Source organism: Triticum dicoccoides, chromosome 2B (assembly GCF_002162155.2).
Source record: "Triticum dicoccoides isolate Atlit2015 ecotype Zavitan chromosome 2B, WEW_v2.0, whole genome shotgun sequence".
Lineage (NCBI taxonomy): Eukaryota > Viridiplantae > Streptophyta > Magnoliopsida > Poales > Poaceae > Triticum > Triticum dicoccoides.
In genome coordinates this window covers 735,803,675-735,822,594 of record NC_041383.1, presented here as the reverse complement: position 1 = coordinate 735,822,594, position 18,920 = coordinate 735,803,675, and the positions used below count along the sequence as shown (strand labels likewise).

Here is an 18,920-nt window from a genome sequence, read left to right as displayed (position 1 = left end):
TGTAAGGATGCAGCTGATGTTCTCTTTGATAATGCTCCTGGAAATCATCAGATGACTTATCATGAAATTCAGAAGCAATTGGTGCAAGCTTGTGCAGAAAAAACTATTGAAGTCATGATGAATGAGCTTGGGGATGGTCAATTCTCACTTCTTGTTGATGAATCCCGTGATGCGTCAATCAAGGAGCAAATGGCTGTGATTTTGAGGTTCTTGAATAAGCCAGAGGAGACTTTAGAAAGGTTGCTTTGTGTTGAGCATGTTGTTGACACCACATCTGCTTCTCTCAGACGATCTTTGGATAAAGTGTTTGCCACCCATAATTTGAGCATGTCTAGGCTGAGAGGGCAAGGATATGATGGAGCCTCAAATATGCGTGGGCAACTTAATGGCTTAAAGAAACTTGTGCTAGATGATAATCCTCATGCATTTTAGGTACATTGTTTTGCCCATCAACTTCAACTAGTGGTTGTGGCTGTTGTGAAAGGAGTTCTTGCTATTAGTGATTTCTTTGGCTACACAAATATCATTGTGACCATGGTAAGTGCATCTTGTAGAAGAAAAGATGCGCTACTACAGAAACATCATGACAAGATTGTACTCCAATTGGAGAATGGGGAGATTATGAAAGGATGGGGCAAACATCAAGAGACAACTATAGCACGACCTGGTGATACACGTTGGGGATCACACCAAAGAACTCTAGTTCGTATCTATCAAATGTGAGACTCAGTGATCCAAGTGCTACATGATATTTGTTTGGATGGAGAAAATGACGACGACAAAGGCAAAGCTTCAGGTTTGATGAAACAAATGGAAGTATTTGAATTCGTACTCATATTGCACTTGATGATTAAAGTGCTTGGTCTGACTAATGATTTGTAGAAAGCATTGGAACAAAAGGACCAAAACATAGTCAGTGCAATGAACATGATTGTCTCTGTGAAAAGGTTATTGCAGCATTTGAGGGATGAAGGGTGGGAGCCACTTTTGGAGGCTGTAATTGCATTTTGTGTTCAGAGAGATATACCGGTGCCAAATATGAATGATAATATTTCAGCAAGGGGTTATCCAAGGAGTTCATGTGAGTCAGTTACTTGCTTCCATCACTACAAGGTAGAAATATTCAATGAGGTGATTGATAGAAACATAGCCGAGATGAACAATCGATTTAGTGAAACAACAACCCGATTATTGATTTGCATTTCATGTCTAGTTCCTAGAGACTCATTTAGTAGCTTTGACCATGACAAGATAATTGAGCTTGCAAGCATTTACTCAGCAGACTTTGATCCAGAAGAACGGCAATTTTTGAGTGGTCAGCTTGACATACAGTGGCGGAGACAGGGGGACCAGCAGGGCCCTGGCCTCCCCTAACATCACTAATTTGATACTAATATAGCAATGAACAGTGCAGAATTTAGAGAATAATACATGCATTAGTGTAGTTTGGCCCCTGTAATCCAAAGTATGTGTCATTTGGCCCCCCTAACCTTTAATTCCTGGCTCCGCCACTGTTGACATATACATTGATGTGATGAAAAGATCACCTGTTTTTTGTGGTTGTGATAGTCTATCAAGTCTCTCTGTCAAGTTAGTTCCAACTTAGGAGTATTTGCGTTTCCCATTGGTTTACCGACTCATCAAACTTGCATTGATATTGCCGGTTGCGACTGCATCAGTTGAAAGGGCTTTCTCAGCCATGAATATAATAAAAACAGATTTGAGAAACAAGATAGGTGATGAATGCTTGAATGATACGATGGTTTGCTATGTTGAGCGAGATATATTTGCTGGGATTGAAGACAAGAAGATTATCGAACATTTTCATGGCCTAAGAGATCGTAGAGGCCATCTTCCAAATCCTCCACGTATAACTAAGCTTAATGGTAAATAGTTGTCTTATCTTTTGTTTAAACAAATGGCATACTATGCTGTGATTTAGATTAATCTGATTGTTTTTACATGTTTCAGGTACCTAATGGACTAGAAGAATAAATATTTGGGGTAACGCATGGAAGATTTAACCAGCGGAAGTCCAAGTTAGGCTTTATGTGATTTTTTGCGTTCCAATTTTTTGCCTACTTCTTGAGAATAAAATTACTTAGATAAATTTATTTTGTTGATAGTCTTTCCTGCATGCATACTCTTGGCCAACTATTTTTCTTGATTATATTGTGGCTTAGATTTTTTTTCTTTAAAAGTCCGCCCCTGGTAACTTCAAATCCTGGATCCACCACTGCCAGCATCAACACCATAGTCGACGACTCCGCCACCAAGAAGAAGGCCACAGACGAAGCCGAGGCTACTGCTGCCGCCGTCGCGTTGGTCTAACCAACCGGAGGGTATGATCTGTTCATCCCTTATTTACTAGTGCTTGTGCTAGCCGTATATGTGCTGCTCATAGATGGTTTGCTTCTATATTCTGTACGTGCTAGTATGCCTAGGAATCGGTATGAGATGCATACCGTATTTGCCATGCTTACTGTTTACTCGTGGATTAGTTTAATTGGAAAAGTGCTAATATTTCCAACAGTATCTAATACATTTAGGGGTAACCGTAATAAATGAAACTAAACACACAATGTGCTGCTACACACATTTCAGTTGCGAAGAGCTCTTAATCACTTGGCCAACACACACTTCATTCTACTTACATCACTTCGACTTCTAATGGTCACTGATGGGTTTCTGAGGGGCGCCTACTCTGTTTGCACAAGGGGTACCTGAACTCTCTGCATTGTAGTGTCGTACCCCAACTAAATTCCACAACAAGCTAGCTTGAACTATCTGGATAGCTTGAATTGCACAAGCAGCAGCACATACACAGCAACGCTGTAATTTGCGGTGGCGATTTGCTTTCTTCCTCCTCCCACATTGTTCTACAGTCATCAGCCTGGCCAACTACTCATGTAGCAAATGTCATAAAAATATCTAAAGTACACACATGTGCATATGTTGTCCTAGACCCCTTGCACACTAACTACACTACTTTAGCTTTGTTCATTGGTTTCTCGCCAACCGATGTTGTGGGGCTTTCACCTTTGGTCATCCTCCGCCCATATACCATATATGTAGACTCCCCCATGCTCTCTTCTGCTCATCCTTCTGCCTCTTGTAGGTTGTAGCCGACGTTGGCCTTCCCAAGTCCTAACAAGTTTCGGGCTCCCAAACATATGCATGCATGTTTGGAGTCAAATTACATATATGTGATGTGAGAAAGCAAGCTCTCTTGTTTGGGAACAGGAAGCACCGGGAACTTGAAAGGAACGAAGCTAGGACGATGCTCTTTGATTGTGCGGCCTGATCCAACAGTTGCTTCAGATGCCTCTTCCTCGTCGTTGGCATTCTGTGGTGCCTATGAGTAGCCAGCAAGTTGCCCACGATATCCCAGTTCAACATCTCACTCATCCAGCTCTGAGAGATCATGTGTAGGTTACTTAATTTGGGCACATTGTCACCAAACATGATTCTGGAAGAACTTTCATAGTTCAACTTCTAAACGAGAAATCAATTAGAAAAAAAATTACTTCCATGTTGTAACTTAGAAAAAGGTTCCAACTCTTTCAAGCAGTGCTTCTGTTGGGCAAAGCAAGAGTTTATTGTAAGAAAAAAATGTCTTGATAGCGGCAGCAAGCTGTATCTGTGGTCGCCCCGTCCCCCGTGCCGCTCCCGCGAGCGGCCCGGGCGGAACCCTAGATCGCCACCGCCGCTCCCCTTTCTCGCCTTCCTTCTCCCTCGCCGCCGCCAGGGGACGCCGCCGGGCAAAGCCCGCGCGTGCGTCGGCGGTGGCGGGGCTCCCTCCCCCATCACGAGGCTCCTGGGCGGTGCGGGATGGCCGGTCCTCGCGGCGGCGCTCGGCTCGGTGGCAGGTCGGGCCGCCGGTGGATCTGGGCGGGGCTCCCCTGCTTGGTGGCAGCGACGTGGTCTGTGCAGGGCGGTGAGCGCGTGGGCTCCTCCTCATCCCGATCTGATGGCGCCGCGGTGGCGCCGGCGCTCGGGCGTGCGGCGGGGTCCGCGGGGGTGGTCGGCGCGCGTCTTCCTCCCCGATCTGATGGCTCCATGGTGGCGCGCGCCAGTGCTCGGGCGGTTGGCTTCGGCAAGTGGTGGCGGGCGCTGGGCTCTCGTTGGCGCTCCGGCGTGTGCAGGCGGCGGCGGTCCCTGTGCGCGGTCGGCGGCTCCACCTCTGACCCGGACGGCACGGAGGATGACGGCGGCCCGGCGTGGCCGGCGATCCGGATGCGGTGGTGCCGGTGGCTCACTGATATGCCGGTACTCCAGGGTTTGCCTAGTGGTACTGGTGGTGACGGCGGCCCGGGCACGAGAGTTGGATCCCTTCGAGCTGATCTGGGTGAAAACTTGCCTTCGGCTCCTGCTAAGGCCGGCGGTGGCGGCGCTATCTGTGTCGTTTCCTTCTTGAAGGCATCGCCGTGGAGAAGTTCAAGGCCACTCTCTGCTACCTCCGGGGGAAACCCTAGATCGGATGATCGGATGACGGCGGCGCTCTGGTGTCGTTCCTCCCTTGGGGGCGTCATTCTTGGAGGTACACACGTGATCGAGGGACCAGAGGACGGATTCTTTGGTGGAGTGGTGCTTCATCCTACACACTGATGGCGATGGATCTTGACGGTGTGGCGCAGTGCAGATTTGAAGTTCGCTGTGGGAGGATGGACTCGCGCAGGAGGACGATGCTATCGGGCGTCATGGTGGCGTCGATGGCAGAGAGACCTGGCACGGTACATGCAATAGTACAGCTCTGAAGATGGATTGGTGGCAGGTGGCTGCGGCGGCCTCATACCCGGCAAGCGTCCTGGTTGAGGAGTGCGCCGGACTGGTAGGTGCCCCATACCCGGCAGGCGTCCTGGTTGGGACCTCATGTCTTAGATGTTTAGGTTTGGCTGCGATGTCTATTTGGTATTAGGCCGAGACTATCGGCGCCCCTTCATCGATTGGACAGGTGTAGCGACAGTTGTTGCTTAGACGGTGGCTTTAGTCTTGCTATTGTATGGCTTTGTACGGTCTTGTGAGAATAATTAATAAAGTGGCCGTATACATCGCCCAGATGCAGAGGCCGAGGGTCATCCTCCTTTTCTAAAAAAAAAGAAAAAACAAAATAACTAGTTAATGCCTGCAGGAACTAAGGGAAATATGTTACAGGACAAGGGCAACCATAAGTGGAAGATGGAAGAGAAAGTCTCTTATCACCTTGCTCTCCCATAGAGCGTGTGTTTCTGGCTCCATCTTCCTTCTTTTTTCCATGGCCAACAGTTCATCCTTATATACCTTTGTTATTTATGTTTAATATTTGCGAGCTTATTACTTGGGTGCAGAATGGGGTTATCAACTAATTGATCAATCCATAAACACTAAAAAATACGCTTAACATAGAGGTAACCTTAACGAATGAACTAACAACCAATCTGCAGGGCACCTTTCACTTGCAAGAGCTCTCAATCACTTAACCAACACACACTTCATTGTATGCAATAAGTATCAGTTGGTTAGCATGACCAGGCGATGACAGTAGCATAGCAGGATAGTATACAACATTATTCCATCACTTTAAGTCCCAAAGCATAGGTCTTGGCACTCGGCAAAAATGAGCCATGAACGAAGACCTACAAGCAAAACCCTTCTTTTTATATGTATTGATAACTTCAGTTCTTACACAGAAAACAGCATCCGGACCTAGCTCGTATAGCAAATGTCACAAACCTCACATTCTCTATGGTTTATGTGCCCCTATCAACTCTGGGATCTGACACCAAATATGTACTCTGATACTGGCTGTTAAGTATCATGATTATTAGGAAATACGAGATAAACTAGGATTTGCTCTGGCTTGTCAAACCCGCCGCGACGCCTCGTCAATACCATCTTCTCTCCGGTGCACCCCTACTTCGACATCACTGCGCCCATGCTAACTCGGCGCCTCCTTGCGCCCGTGGCTCCACGGCGACTTTCTCGACACCGGCCACCCCGACTTGAGTTCAAGACCCGGCTGGCGCAATTAAAATTGTAGCCCACTTTCAGTCCACGTTTAGGCCTGAGGGAGCCACACGTGAGGAAGAGTGTTGACGTATAATGTGTTGTCTAGTCTCTTCCATCAAATCGGTCTTTTGATTGCATTGGCTAGAGCATGCACTCCTACACTGGCCACCAATGGAGACATGCTCAAGAAGCCTGACTGCAATTGCTCACAGGAAAGTTCCTCTGCACAACTCCAGATGAGAAACGGGACGACAATCCTTGTGTCGTGTTCTTCTGACATGCCAGCGGATCTTCAACGAGATGCCTGCAAATTCGAGGTTTACACAAGGCCTGACGTCGAAAGAGTGTCTGGTGCCATGTCTTACGCTGGAATAGCATTCGCCAATTCGACTCAAATCAGCGTGGACGCTTTACTTTTGACTTGTGACTTGATATTTGCGAGCTTATTATTACCCGGGTGCAGAATGAGCTTATCGATTAATTAATATATATATCCATGGACACTAAAAGATGTAAAGTATCTAACATACATACAGGTAACCGTAATGAATGAAACTAAACACCCAATGTGCTGCTGGACACATTTCAGTTCCCCCGCAAGAAAAGACACATTTCAGTTGCGAAAAGCTCTTAATCACTTGGCCAACGACGCACACTTCATTCTACTTGCATCACTTCGTCTCCTCTGGTCTCTGATGGGTTTCTGAGGGGCGCCTACTCTGTTTGCACAAGGGGTATCTGAACTCTCTGCATTGAAGTGTCGTACCCCAACTAAATTCCACAACAAGCTAGCTTGAACTATCTGAATAGCTTGAACTGCAGAAGCAGCAGCACATACACAGCAACGCTGTAATTTGCGGCGGCGATTTGCTTTCTTCCTCCTCCCACATTGTTCTACAGTCATCAGCCTGGCCAACTACCCATATAGCAAATGTCATAAAAATATCTAAAGTACACAAATGTGCATAAGTTATCCTAGACCCCTTGCACACTAACTACACGACTTTAGCTTTGTTCATTAGTTTCACACCAACCGCTGTTGGCGTTGGGGGGCTTTCACCTTTGGTCATCCTCTGCCCATACCGTATATGTAGACTCCCCCATGCTCTCTTCTGCTCATCCTTCTGCCTCTTGTAGGGTGTAGCCCACGTTGGCCTTCCCAAGTCCTAACTAGTTTCATGCTCTCAAACATATGTATATGCATGTTTGGAGTCGAACTATACATGTGGTGGTGAGAAAGCAAGCTCTCTTGTTTGGGAACAGGAAGCACCGGGAACCTGCTAGGAACAAAACTAGGACGATGCGCTTTGATTGTGCCGCCTGATCCAACAGTTGCGCCAGGTGCCTCTTCCTTGTCGTTGGCATTCTGTGGCGCCTACGAGTAGCCAGCAAGTTGCCCACGATATCCCGGCTCAACATCAAACTCCTTCAGCTCCAAGAGATCATTTGTCGGTTACTTAATTTGGGCACATTGTCACCAAGAAATGTTTCTGGGAAAACTTTTAAGTTCAAATTCTGAACAAGAAACCGGTTAGAAAAAAATTACTTTGTTGTAACTTAGAGAAAAGTTCCAACTCTTTCAAGCGGTGTTTCTGTTGGGCAAAGCAAGAGTTTGTTGTAAGAAAAAACAAAATAACTAGTAAATGCCAGCAGGAACTAAGGGGAAATGTGTTCATAGGACAAGGGGAAGGAAGGGCAAGAGAAAGTCTCCATCACCTTGTTATCCCATAGAGCGTGTGTTTCTGGCTCCATCTTCCTTCTTTTGCCCATGGTCAACAAGTCGTCCTTGTATACCGTTTGTTAATTATGTTTAAATTTTTGCGAGCTTATTACTTTGGTGCAGAATGGGCTTACCAATAAATTGATCTATCCATAAACACTAAAAGATGCGCTTAACATACAGGTAACCATAACAAATAAACTGAACAGCCAACTCGCAAGACACCTTTCACTTGCAAAAGCTCATTGTACTTGCAATAAGTATCAGTAGGTTAGCATCATCAGCCAATGACTGGTAGCATAGCAGGATAGTATACAACATTATTCCATCCTTTTGACTCTAAAAACATAGTTCTTCGGACTCGGGAGTAATGAGCCATGAACGAAGACCTGCCTGGTATTGTTATACAGTTCGAAACAACTCACAAGCAATAACTTCAGCTCTCTCTCCAGGAAACAACATGCGAACCTAGTTCATATAGCAGATGCCACAAACCTTACATTCTCTATGGTTTCTGTGCCCCTATCAACTCCGGGATCCGAAAACAAATACGTACCATCGTACTGGCCACCAATCAAGGCATGCTCAAGCAGTCTGACTGCAATTGCCTCGAGCAGCCTGACTGCAATTGCTCACAGGAAGTTCCTCTGCACAGCTCCAGATGAGAAACGGGACGACAATCCTTGTGCCGTGTTCTCTGGATCCAAAGCCACATTTTGCCGCCCAGCGGTCAAGTCTTTCTCACGGTCCCACGGCTTCCATGGGTGGTTCTCCTCCCATTCTTCCTTCCCTCGTTGTTGCTTCTGCTTTTTTTTCTCCTTTTTGTTCTCTCGGTGCTTCTGCACAAGAGATACCGACCGCTTGGAGGAGTTGTATTTATCCACAAGAGAAGCATTTGCGCTTTTGCCCTGCTCTTCATGTCCATCTGCAATTGCCTTCGCTTTGTTGTAGGCTTCTAAGTAGCTGCAAAACACATCATTCACATTATCACCAGTTGTACATCATTGTTTTCATATATCAGCATGTCAAGTACTATGACGAACAAAAATGTCGCCAAAAACTGCTGGTATTTTTTTGTGCCAAGCCACTCTCTGTGACAGTACTCTGGTCATATTTGCTGGTATAGAACACATTGCCTGATAGTGTATCATAGAGCGAAAACAACAGAGGCAGAATTATACTTTTGCTGTGCTTTCTGGGCTCTATCAAGTGGACTATCTGTCCATGCACTTGTGTCACCACGTCCTTCTTTGCCATTCATGCTAAATGCCGTAGTTGAATGCATTGGTACTCCAGCCTGTGGAATAATTGTATTATTAGATACAAACATGTAACAAGTACCATTTCCCTCTTTAGAGTGAATTAAGGAGATATATTATGATCATTTACTTTTCTTTCAGGTGGCAATGTAGTCATCCATTCGTCTCGTGTAGGCGGTGCCTCTGGCTGTTTCGGAACTGCCAAAAGTTCTTCATCGCCTTCAAGAGATATACCTAAGAACAAATAGCTATTAAGATGCAGAAAATGTACTGTGCTTCCAAGCTCAAACGCACCCGCCACGGAAGGTAAAGTCCAAAAAAAAGTAAAACAAATTCAAAAAAGCTGAATTTTTTTGGGAACAAACATTGCTTAGTGTTCTACCTGCATGCAAATTTTTAGTGAAGGAATGACATCCATGGTGGTCTGGGCCTTCAGCCATGTTTGTTGTCAAGAAATTCAGGTTTTTTTGGAAGAAAAAAAAGTATTTTTTCGGATTTTACTGTTTGTCAGGGTGTGTAAGTGCGCAGGAGCCAAAAATCCATCTCCAAAAGATACCATATTGATATCATGTTCTATTCTTCAATTTTCACAATTATCTGCTGTACCATATTACATTAAATGTAATTACTACAAATAAATGCTGAGAAAATACAAACACACCTGAAATAGAATATCTATGGTAGGAAGGTTTAAGCGCAAACCAAATCATTATGATAGGACCATATGGTCAATCAAACCCAGCTTTAAGAAACAATTTTCCTCACACCACCACACCACCATAATAACAAAGAGCAGTTCTCTGTCATTCATGACCCGGAATAGGATTCCATAACTAGAGCAGCATATAAGGTTTTTTTTCCACAAAAATATGCATAGACTGAAAACAAAATAGTTATTGTGCATGCTACAACGCCTATCATTTTTCCTACATTAGCACATTTATGAGTTTTCGCATTATTGTGTTGTTAGTGGTACCTTGTAATCGTCTCCATTCTGCAGCCTCGCGCATTGCTTTAAGCTCAACCTACAAAAATACCAAAAAAGGATCAGGACTCATGCAACTAAGAGTAGTATTGTCTGTGGTCCTAACCAATAGAAAGGCGATCTTGACAAATCAATATGTAGCGCAAGTTACCTCGAATTGTTCCATCTCTTCTTTCTTTTGTATCTTCTCATCTATTGCGCCTCTCTGCGATCAATGATACGTAGTCAGCACAAAATATCAGTTGAGAAGGGGAAAGCAAGCTAAGTAATTCCTGACATCACATAGTGAGCTAGCATTGAAACAAATTAATCGGTGTAAAAACATATTGCTGGTTGTGGGCAACAAAATGCGATATGAGGTGTATTGTAAGTTCTAGAAGACTGAACTTCACTCATTCTGCAAGCATCGCTATTCTTACAATGGTACCGACCAAATTTAAACATATTAAGAAAATTAGTACTTTCCCCCTTCAACCTATCTCAAACTTCCTGCGCTGCTACAAACGGTACTGTCAGATCATTAGCAGGCCAAAATCAAGAAAAGTCGTAATAAGTCCTTCCACCAAACTTAACATGTGTGTTGTAGCTAAATAGTCAATAGTTGTAGGCGGAGTGATGCCCTATCCAAGAACAGAATGCAATTTGAGCATACAGCATCATACATCAATATTTTTTCCTTGGCAAATATATAATATTTTCTGTTGTTTGGAATCAGAAACTCACTTCAGATTATTTTATCTCAACACATCGAAACATTTAATTTATTATTTTTCATAAGAAAGCAAATGGATAACTATTTTAAATAATTGTGACATTTCGCAAATCATATGATATTCAAGACATGTACCTTTTGAGGGTCTTGCAAGTCTTTAAAAGCATTGTTCAATTTCACAAAAGCCTCCTGTGCTGAAGGATGAGGGCACTTGTCCGGATGCACTAAAAGAGATAGCTTCCAATACCTATAATACAAGATAAGAATGATTGATCAGGCTGACAAATAACAAGGCAAAACAGACAGAGTAGATCAATCAATAAGCTTGCTCAATACAGGAGACAGGATGCACACCAACTTCAGTGTAAGTGATTCTCGATATGAAAGATCATCAATTGGCAGCCCAACTACAGGCATTTTAAACAGGTGCTCACCGACTTCAATGAAGTATCAAATGCACAGTAACTTCAGGGCAAAGTATCAAACATCTTGACAGATGATAACCGTAGGAAGACACCATTCAAATTTTGGAACTTGGATATTCGAAATAAGGACCAAAGAACAAGTTGAACAAGTATTGGCACATAGCCGGGGAAGTTGGGGGTATGGCCTATTTTGGCATCCAATTGTGTCTGCCAGGAGTTTATTTTGTGAGACATCATAAGAGTTTTTTTCAATAGTAATCAATCTAAGCATGTACTACTCGGTTGGATTCTGTTTGCTGTTTGCATACTCGCAAAACAAAGGGCAATGCATTGAACTTAAGAACCCAACAGATCTCCATAGGATTATAACAATGTACCATGGACAATTATCCTCAAGAGGTATTGGATGTGAGTAGTAAATTATTGGGAACTAGAGCTCCATAGACGTTTTCATTTGTTTTGCTTAGCACATTCTTAACTCTATGATGATATGGGCTCATTTCATGACAGAGATGAATCAGAGATGTGAAAAAATTACAAGAGACAGTAGAACATTAAACTTGTTATATTTGCCATCATATAATATCCTGCACATTTTCATTATTCTCAACAGAAGGTGAGGTCTGCGTCATTTGCAACTATTGTGAAAAAACTTAATTAATTTCTGCTGCCTATCTACATACAGGTATATCATATATCAATATGTATAATAAGCATGGAATGTACACAAATAACAACCTTTTCTTGATGTTATCAGACGACATCTTCCAATTTATGCCCAGAACATCATAGAGGGCGTCTGCATCAGCACCCAATATTCGAGTAACCTACACCCAATTCCACGAAAATTAAGATTAGAAGTTAATGGTGCACGACAAATGAGAACAGGTATGTGATAGGAAATAGACTCAAGTATATGTCCTGACAAAAATCATTTTCAATCCACTGAAGTTTATCAAAAGCCAGCTAAACATTCAGAATCTTAGGTATAATAGAAGCCTATGATTAGGTCTCCAAACAAACTATCCTGGAATAGCAAATTGGGATCCCGATAACAATTAAAGATATGTTCATGAACATTCCTGTTAGTGTCACAGACAAATAACCTCGCATAATGTTCAGTAGAAGATTTTGCAAATACCAATCACATGCCAGGTGAGCACAGGAAATATAGATGATTCACGCTAATTGGCTCTATAGATTATATGAATGCTGCCAGCAGCAAACTGAATAAACAAAAAGCATGGCAAGCAATTGGTAAGAGTGTAAACTACACCCAAGGTACTGCGGTAAGACATAGTGAAGACATAGCAAGAAATGGCCTAAAAGTATACTGATGGTGCACATATTTCTGACAAATGGGCCATACAGCAAATTTATGATGTCTGCTAAAAGACCAAGGGTCTGGCATGAAGAGAGGACCTAAGGCAATTGTTGAAGCTGAATAGAAATAATTAACTATAAGAATCAGGAAATAGTGTAGAGTAGACCCCACAATAACTGGAGAATGCTGCATCGACACATGCTGGAGGGACTTCAAAGTACAGAAGTACATTTTTGTACTGAAAAACATTGGATGAGATTTTGCGAAAATGAAAATGTCGCTGAAAGTGTACCTCTTCAAATCGCTCGGCTTCATTTGCAGATGCAGCTTCAGCGACCATGGCTGGTGGTGGAGGACCTATAAGAAATCCATCATCAGCTTCCAATTCAGCATCCCTGGAGATAGAGAAAATATAGTTACTATTTAAGAACATAAAACAGTGCTTAATGAGTTACTTATTAAGCGACGCAGCTCTTAAGGGCATGTGTAGTCAGCTCTCGACTAAGTAACAAATCACAAGGTCATAAAACAATATCTTACCGGCACCTAAGAGCCTCTGTCATTTCGGCTGCTGCAGCTAGTAATTCACGTGATGGCATTGCAGGACCAATTACCCTGCATGCAACAAAACCTTGTTGGACAATAATTGAGTAATGGTAATAAATTAGCATCCTAATGCGTTGAAAATAACATGTGACTGGGAAATAAGTAATTCATAAGACCAATCCTCTCCATTAAGCACCCAGCACATGCCTAATCTAGAAATCAGGAATTCCCGGATAGCAACACGTTTTGTGCAAGAGAAATGGCAACAATTACGAAAGAACAAGAAAGAGGATCCTGAATTCCTTATATGCCGGCATATACAGAACAGACACCAATAGCCAGTATGCAGAGGTAGACATGCGTTACAAAACAAACCTCATAGTGCCCTAATGCCCTTTGCTAGTGCCACTAGAGTACAAACGAGAACCTGACATTACATTACGGACAATTTACCCAAACTAGTTCAGGATAGACCAAACCTGGCAAATTTATCAAGTCTAGCTAAAAGAACAAATACTTTCTAGCAGAGTAATCATGACAAAAGAAGTCAGCTATAACCAGGAACAATATTTTCTAACAGAGCAATTCTGGCACATAGGCATTACCTCTTTATAGGGGTGTCCTCTTCCCGGTCAACTTTTCCTCCATCTTCAGGAGGGATGTCATCTTTATTTTGTACGTCAAAGTTAGGCAACGGTACTTGTTGTCTATTTCGTGCCACAGTTTCATTTGGATCATTTCCATGTTTGGCACTTGCTGCTAATACTGGTCCAACAACATCAAGGGTAGGAACACCTTTTGCTGCAAGCAAGTAAGCTCCATTTGCACTTTCTTTCAATTTGAGGGATCTGAAAAGTTTCTTCAAACGCTTCACCAATGGCTTGTCAGAAATTCCAGAAATATCAATGCCTTCACCACTATCTATCATTTGGAGAAGCTGCATGTTAACAAAAGTCACAAGTAACTTATTGTTCCATGGGAAATCAGAGCCAATAGTACAAAAAACGCAAAACTAATGGAAGTAAGGCAAAAACTTCTATCCAGTGGAACTGGTGACGACAGAGGCGAGTAGCAAAGGCAACAGCTAGTAAAATCCAAAAGTCCAAGTTGATAGAAGAGTGGTCGTGAACAACAGAAAATGTGTATGTAGTAAGTGAGCTCATACCCACTGAAAATGCTATCTACTGTTATTTTTTGCTGTGAAATTGTGACTGTAGAAGTGCGCCTACTAGCTGGTTTAACTAGTGATGGACTTGGTCAACTAGTCGACTAGTCCACAAATCACCTAAACTGTTGGGTAGCGACTTGACTTAAAATTTGACTGAGTGCAGAAGTTTGACACCTTGTGAAAAATATAGGCATGACATTCATTCAAATGATGCACATTACATATACGAATTGGTTGGCACTGTAATATCCTGAAATACATTATCTTTTACAATTTTAAGATACTAGGACATTTCACCTTTAAACATCGCCATAATTAGAACATGACTACAATTTACCCACTTCAGCTGTAATGGCTACAGTGTTCACGTCAGATAGGCAACTGTGTCGTGCAAACTAACCGAATTAATCTTTTCTCACGGTGCAATTGTGCAGGTCCAGAGTCAGGCAACATATAATAGAGAAAATTCTTGTTGGAGAACTCGAATCAAATTACTGAAGGCCTTACCTGACGAAGCTCGCTGGTGATGGCAGGGAATTCACTGAGAATGCCACGGACGATTTCCTGCGCCTCCTCGATCCATCCTGAATCATCTGAGCCTGATCCCGACATGTCGCTGCCATCGCTGCTGTGACGGGCACGCTCATCCCGGCGCCTCCGCCTGTGACGATGTCTATCATCGTCACGGGAACTGCGTGAGCGGCCACTGCTCTTGTGGTGATGGCGGCGGCGACGAGATGAGGACGACTTTTCAGGTTTGCTGCTACTGCGACTCCGGGGTCCGGGGCTGCGGCTAGGAGAGGAGTCCGGCGAAGGGGAAGAATCAGAGTCCGAAGAGGGTGTGGCATTGCGCGATCTCTTGCTGCTGCGGCCGCGTCGTCGGCGCTTCGCTTCCTTCTCCCTGTCACCCTTTCCCATCTTTGAGTTTGTGTCCTGGGACAAGGAGAGGTCGGTTTTGAGAGAATAACTAAAATACCACTGGTCAAAACCAAAAGTTCGAAAATGCCATTAGGCTCCGTTTGGATGTTGGACATTACAAACTTGATAGGTTATTATACATGTAGACACTAAAAATAGCATTTAGAAACTAGGTGTACATATAAAACACTGCAAATAGCATTCAGAAAAGAAAAAACTGATCATATGATGGTGCTGTTACGAACTGTGAAAAATATAGCTGACACGAACTGCTATGACAGGTTAACATTTTAGCTGAAGGATTCCAGATCGTGGACACTAGCGCGCATACGCGGGGAGAGCAGGGAATAGCAAACGCGCTCAGAGACAGGGAGCAGGCGGACATGGAGACAGAGGGGGCATGAATGGCATAGGGGCCGCGGGATCGTGCTCGTGGCCGCCCGCGCAGCCGCTGAGGGCACCAGCCGGAGGGGGGCAGGCGAAGAGGAAAGGGGTGGGGGGACGCACGGGGAAGGGATGGGCTGAGGCGGAGAGGTAGACGGCCGGAGACATGAGAGAAGGAGGAGATAGGAATCCCCTGCGCCGCCGCGAGCTCCGCTTGGCGCCGCTCCTCTCGGAGCACACAGAAAATTGGGGGAGGGAGGGTTCTGGCCGAGCTAGCTCACCTTGAGGAAGAGAGGGAGCAGGCGTCGGGAGACCGGGGTCGAGGGTGTCGCGGAGGAGCTCGGCAGGTCGTGGTCGGTCACGGGGCGGCCAGGCGACGGCGTCGTCGCCGGCAGCCGCTAGGGTTCGAGGGGAATGGGGGAAAGTCTGGGAGAGATAAGCGCTACAGCGAGGGGAGGGAGGAGGGAGATAGCAGCAGCGAAGCGGTACGCCCTGGCCTGGGTAGAAAAATGGAAAAATGAAGCTGGGCCATCGGATGAAAGATCGATGGCACAGCATTATTTATCTATAAGGAAAAAAGGATGGCGATGACATGTGGTTATTCCCGTTTGGCACCAAGACAATAAAACTAATAGGAAAACACTTTAATTCATCCGGATGATTTCTGGAAGAAATCAGCCTGGTCGTCTGCGCGCCACGTGTCTATGGCCCACCCACGTTGATGCATCTCGCACTTGGTCAACTACCTCAGTCCTAGCCTCACATCCCGTAACTCTTCGCTTTTTTGGAAACCGCACTGACCACACCCTTTCTTCTTTATCCTCCCAAGTAGAGACGACCCTGATGAATCTCGCCGGAATTTCTTTCTCCACCACATCCGGTGAGAGGCACTGGAGGCTCGCGACGGCCCCTCTCCAATTGCAGCCACCACGCCGCTGACGCTTGTAGCACGCCTCATCTCTACTTTGCAGCACCATACAAGCAACCCCGCTCACCCTCACAGGAGCGGTGCTCCGGTTTCCAACCATGGTTGTCTTTGCAGCAGCGCCACCGCTGCGGGCGGCTGACCCCTGTACAACATTCCGGTGCAAGCCTCCAATGGTGCAGCATTCCGATTCCTAGAAGTGGCAAGATGCTGCAATGGAGCGTCGTCGGGGTCGTTGAAGCTTTCGATATGGTTGCAATGGAGCGCCGCCGGAGCTACAATGGAGCACCGCGGGGGTCGCCGGGGTTGCAATTGGGCGCCGCCGAAGCTGCAATGGAGTTCGTGGGGGCGTCGCCAGTGCTGCATTTGAAGCGCCGCCGGTGCTGTGCTGAAGCGCCCGCTGAGGTCGTCGGAGCTGCAACGGAGTGCTGCCAGGGTTGTCGGGGCTGCGATGGAGCGAAACTAGGGCTGCAATGGAGCTTCATTGGGCTGTCATCAGCAATGTTGGTCATCAGTGTCATGTTGAAGCTTTTTGCCGCGCTCGGTGTCGCCATGGAGCACAGCACCCAGTTGCTCGGTGCTGTGATGTGACGGTCGCCGGTGGTTCTTGGAGCTGCGGCGCTCGATGGTGGCACCGTTGTTGCGAGGTCTCCGGCAGGTGCCACGATGGGTGTATCAGCTCTCTGCGTCGTCGCCGTTTTCGTTAAAGAGGAGATATGGTGTCGATGAGAGACGAGAGGAGAACATACAACGGGATGTGTTGCTGTGATCGATGGGCACCAGCGCCAGATCGGACGGCTAACCGGAAATCATTCGACTGATTCCTAGCAGCCGCCATAATAATATCAAGAACATTGCTATGCACACGGCTGCTTTTCTCATGATCCATGAACGATGTTTCAGTGAAACATCCAGCCATCCAATCATAGTATATAATGCAACACATCCATCTGATTGCCAATCATGTACAAATCGTGCATGGAGTGTCGGTTGGGTAGTAGTTTCGTAATATCAATGAAGACGGCACGACGAAGTGCATGTTTTCTTTTTTCTTTTTCTTTTTACGGAAAAAAACTTGTATTACTCAAAGTTGTTACAATCATTCTCGCATAGGTGTGCAACACCTGCCGGCCCATTGCCAGGCCATACAACAATTTGACTAAACGATATAGTATAACTAGCCATAAAATGGCTTACAGAGTTCTGAGCACGTCGAACATGCGTAATACAAGCTTCTCTTTCTAACAGCTTCAATCTGATCTCTCGAACTAAGAAGGCATATCTTGATCTATCATGTTTCTCACTCTTCACCATATTTATGGCTTCAATACAATCAGATTCCACATGAAGCGAAGGATTGCTCCATTGCATAGCGAGGGAAATTCCTTTAGAAAGAGCATTTAGTTATGTTTCAAGCGCATCATGGCATGATAAAAGATGATGACAAGCGGTAAATATGATTTTCCCTTTAGTATCCCGAAGGACCATGCTTGTTGTTGCGGATCCATTCAGGCCAAACAATCCGTCAGTGTTTAGCTTCACAAAACCTTGTTTTGGTGGTGTTCAGGAAGGTTGGCTGGAACACAACTAGACTGCTCCACGACAGGTTCAATATCAAGAACAAACTTACCCTAAATTGGATCATGCTCTGGCTTGATCTCACATTAGGTGAGATCGTGAGATCAACCGCAAAAAACATACTTAGACATTTTGAAAAAAAAAATCTGAAATTATTTGGCAACGTTCATGTGAGCTATGTCTACAGCTCCAGAAAAAATCAGCTCCAAACTCCATGTACATTTAGAGATTCAAAAAAAGACATTCAAATGTGAATAGTTGCCGCTTTTGGTGAATAGTACTTTGATACTATTCACATCCAAAATTTTCTTTTCTATCTCTATTAATGTAAGTCGAATTAGGAGCTGGAACATTTTAAGGTTGTGCATCACACATTGATGTGTGTCTACAAAAAATTTAAGAATCTTTTAAGATGTATTTTTGTAAAAAAAACGATCTCTCATTGATCTCATCTAATGTGAGATCTCACACAAGTCTCCCCCAACACATGCAACACCGATATGTTGCAGTCGCACAGAACCACGTGTGATAGGCAAAGGAGTGAAACAACCATTTTCTTGCCGAGCTCGGGCAGGCATAGCTGGCTACCATGCAAGAAAACCCTGACGATATTGCTCTGTAAAGGAGGAAACTATGGAGGCATTATTAGAGAAATTAGAGAAACTGATAAATTATTTTCTAGTTGTATTTTTTTGTCATGAACTTCATGCTTCGAATGTTGAAGCACACACGATAGTTAGATATGGTGTCTCCCTCCCCTGGGATAGACATCTGTGGCTAGGATCACCGCTTGATCTTGATGTAATCCCTCCAAACATTGCCACCGATCAATAAAGACTAGCTATCGTATACAAAAAGACCTGCTATACTGCATTGTTGACACTACATTGCGGTCCTATTAAACGGTTTTCAATTTAGGGATTACAAAGGTTTAAATCTGCAGCATCTACTTGGATCTGAGGAACTGAACATTTTAAAAAATGGCAAT

At 44.5% G+C, this 18,920-nt stretch overlaps 1 protein-coding gene across 1 annotated transcript; it reads right to left on the bottom strand.

Annotated features, from left to right (window-relative positions):
- Positions 1 to 7,934: 7,934 nt before the first annotated feature.
- Positions 7,935 to 15,882, bottom strand: LOC119365965. The gene is made up of 12 exons (XM_037631620.1): positions 15,711 to 15,882; positions 14,635 to 15,060; positions 13,565 to 13,896; positions 12,954 to 13,028; positions 12,706 to 12,808; positions 11,828 to 11,916; positions 10,800 to 10,911; positions 10,104 to 10,157; positions 9,944 to 9,992; positions 9,098 to 9,201; positions 8,890 to 9,005; positions 7,935 to 8,671 (listed from the first exon to the last, which is right to left on the bottom strand). Exons 2-12 carry the CDS (start codon positions 15,043 to 15,045, stop codon positions 8,341 to 8,343), a joined length of 1,776 nt encoding a protein of 591 aa, XP_037487517.1. The 5' UTR covers positions 15,046 to 15,060; positions 15,711 to 15,882; the 3' UTR covers positions 7,935 to 8,340.
- Positions 15,883 to 18,920: the final 3,038 nt, after the last annotated feature.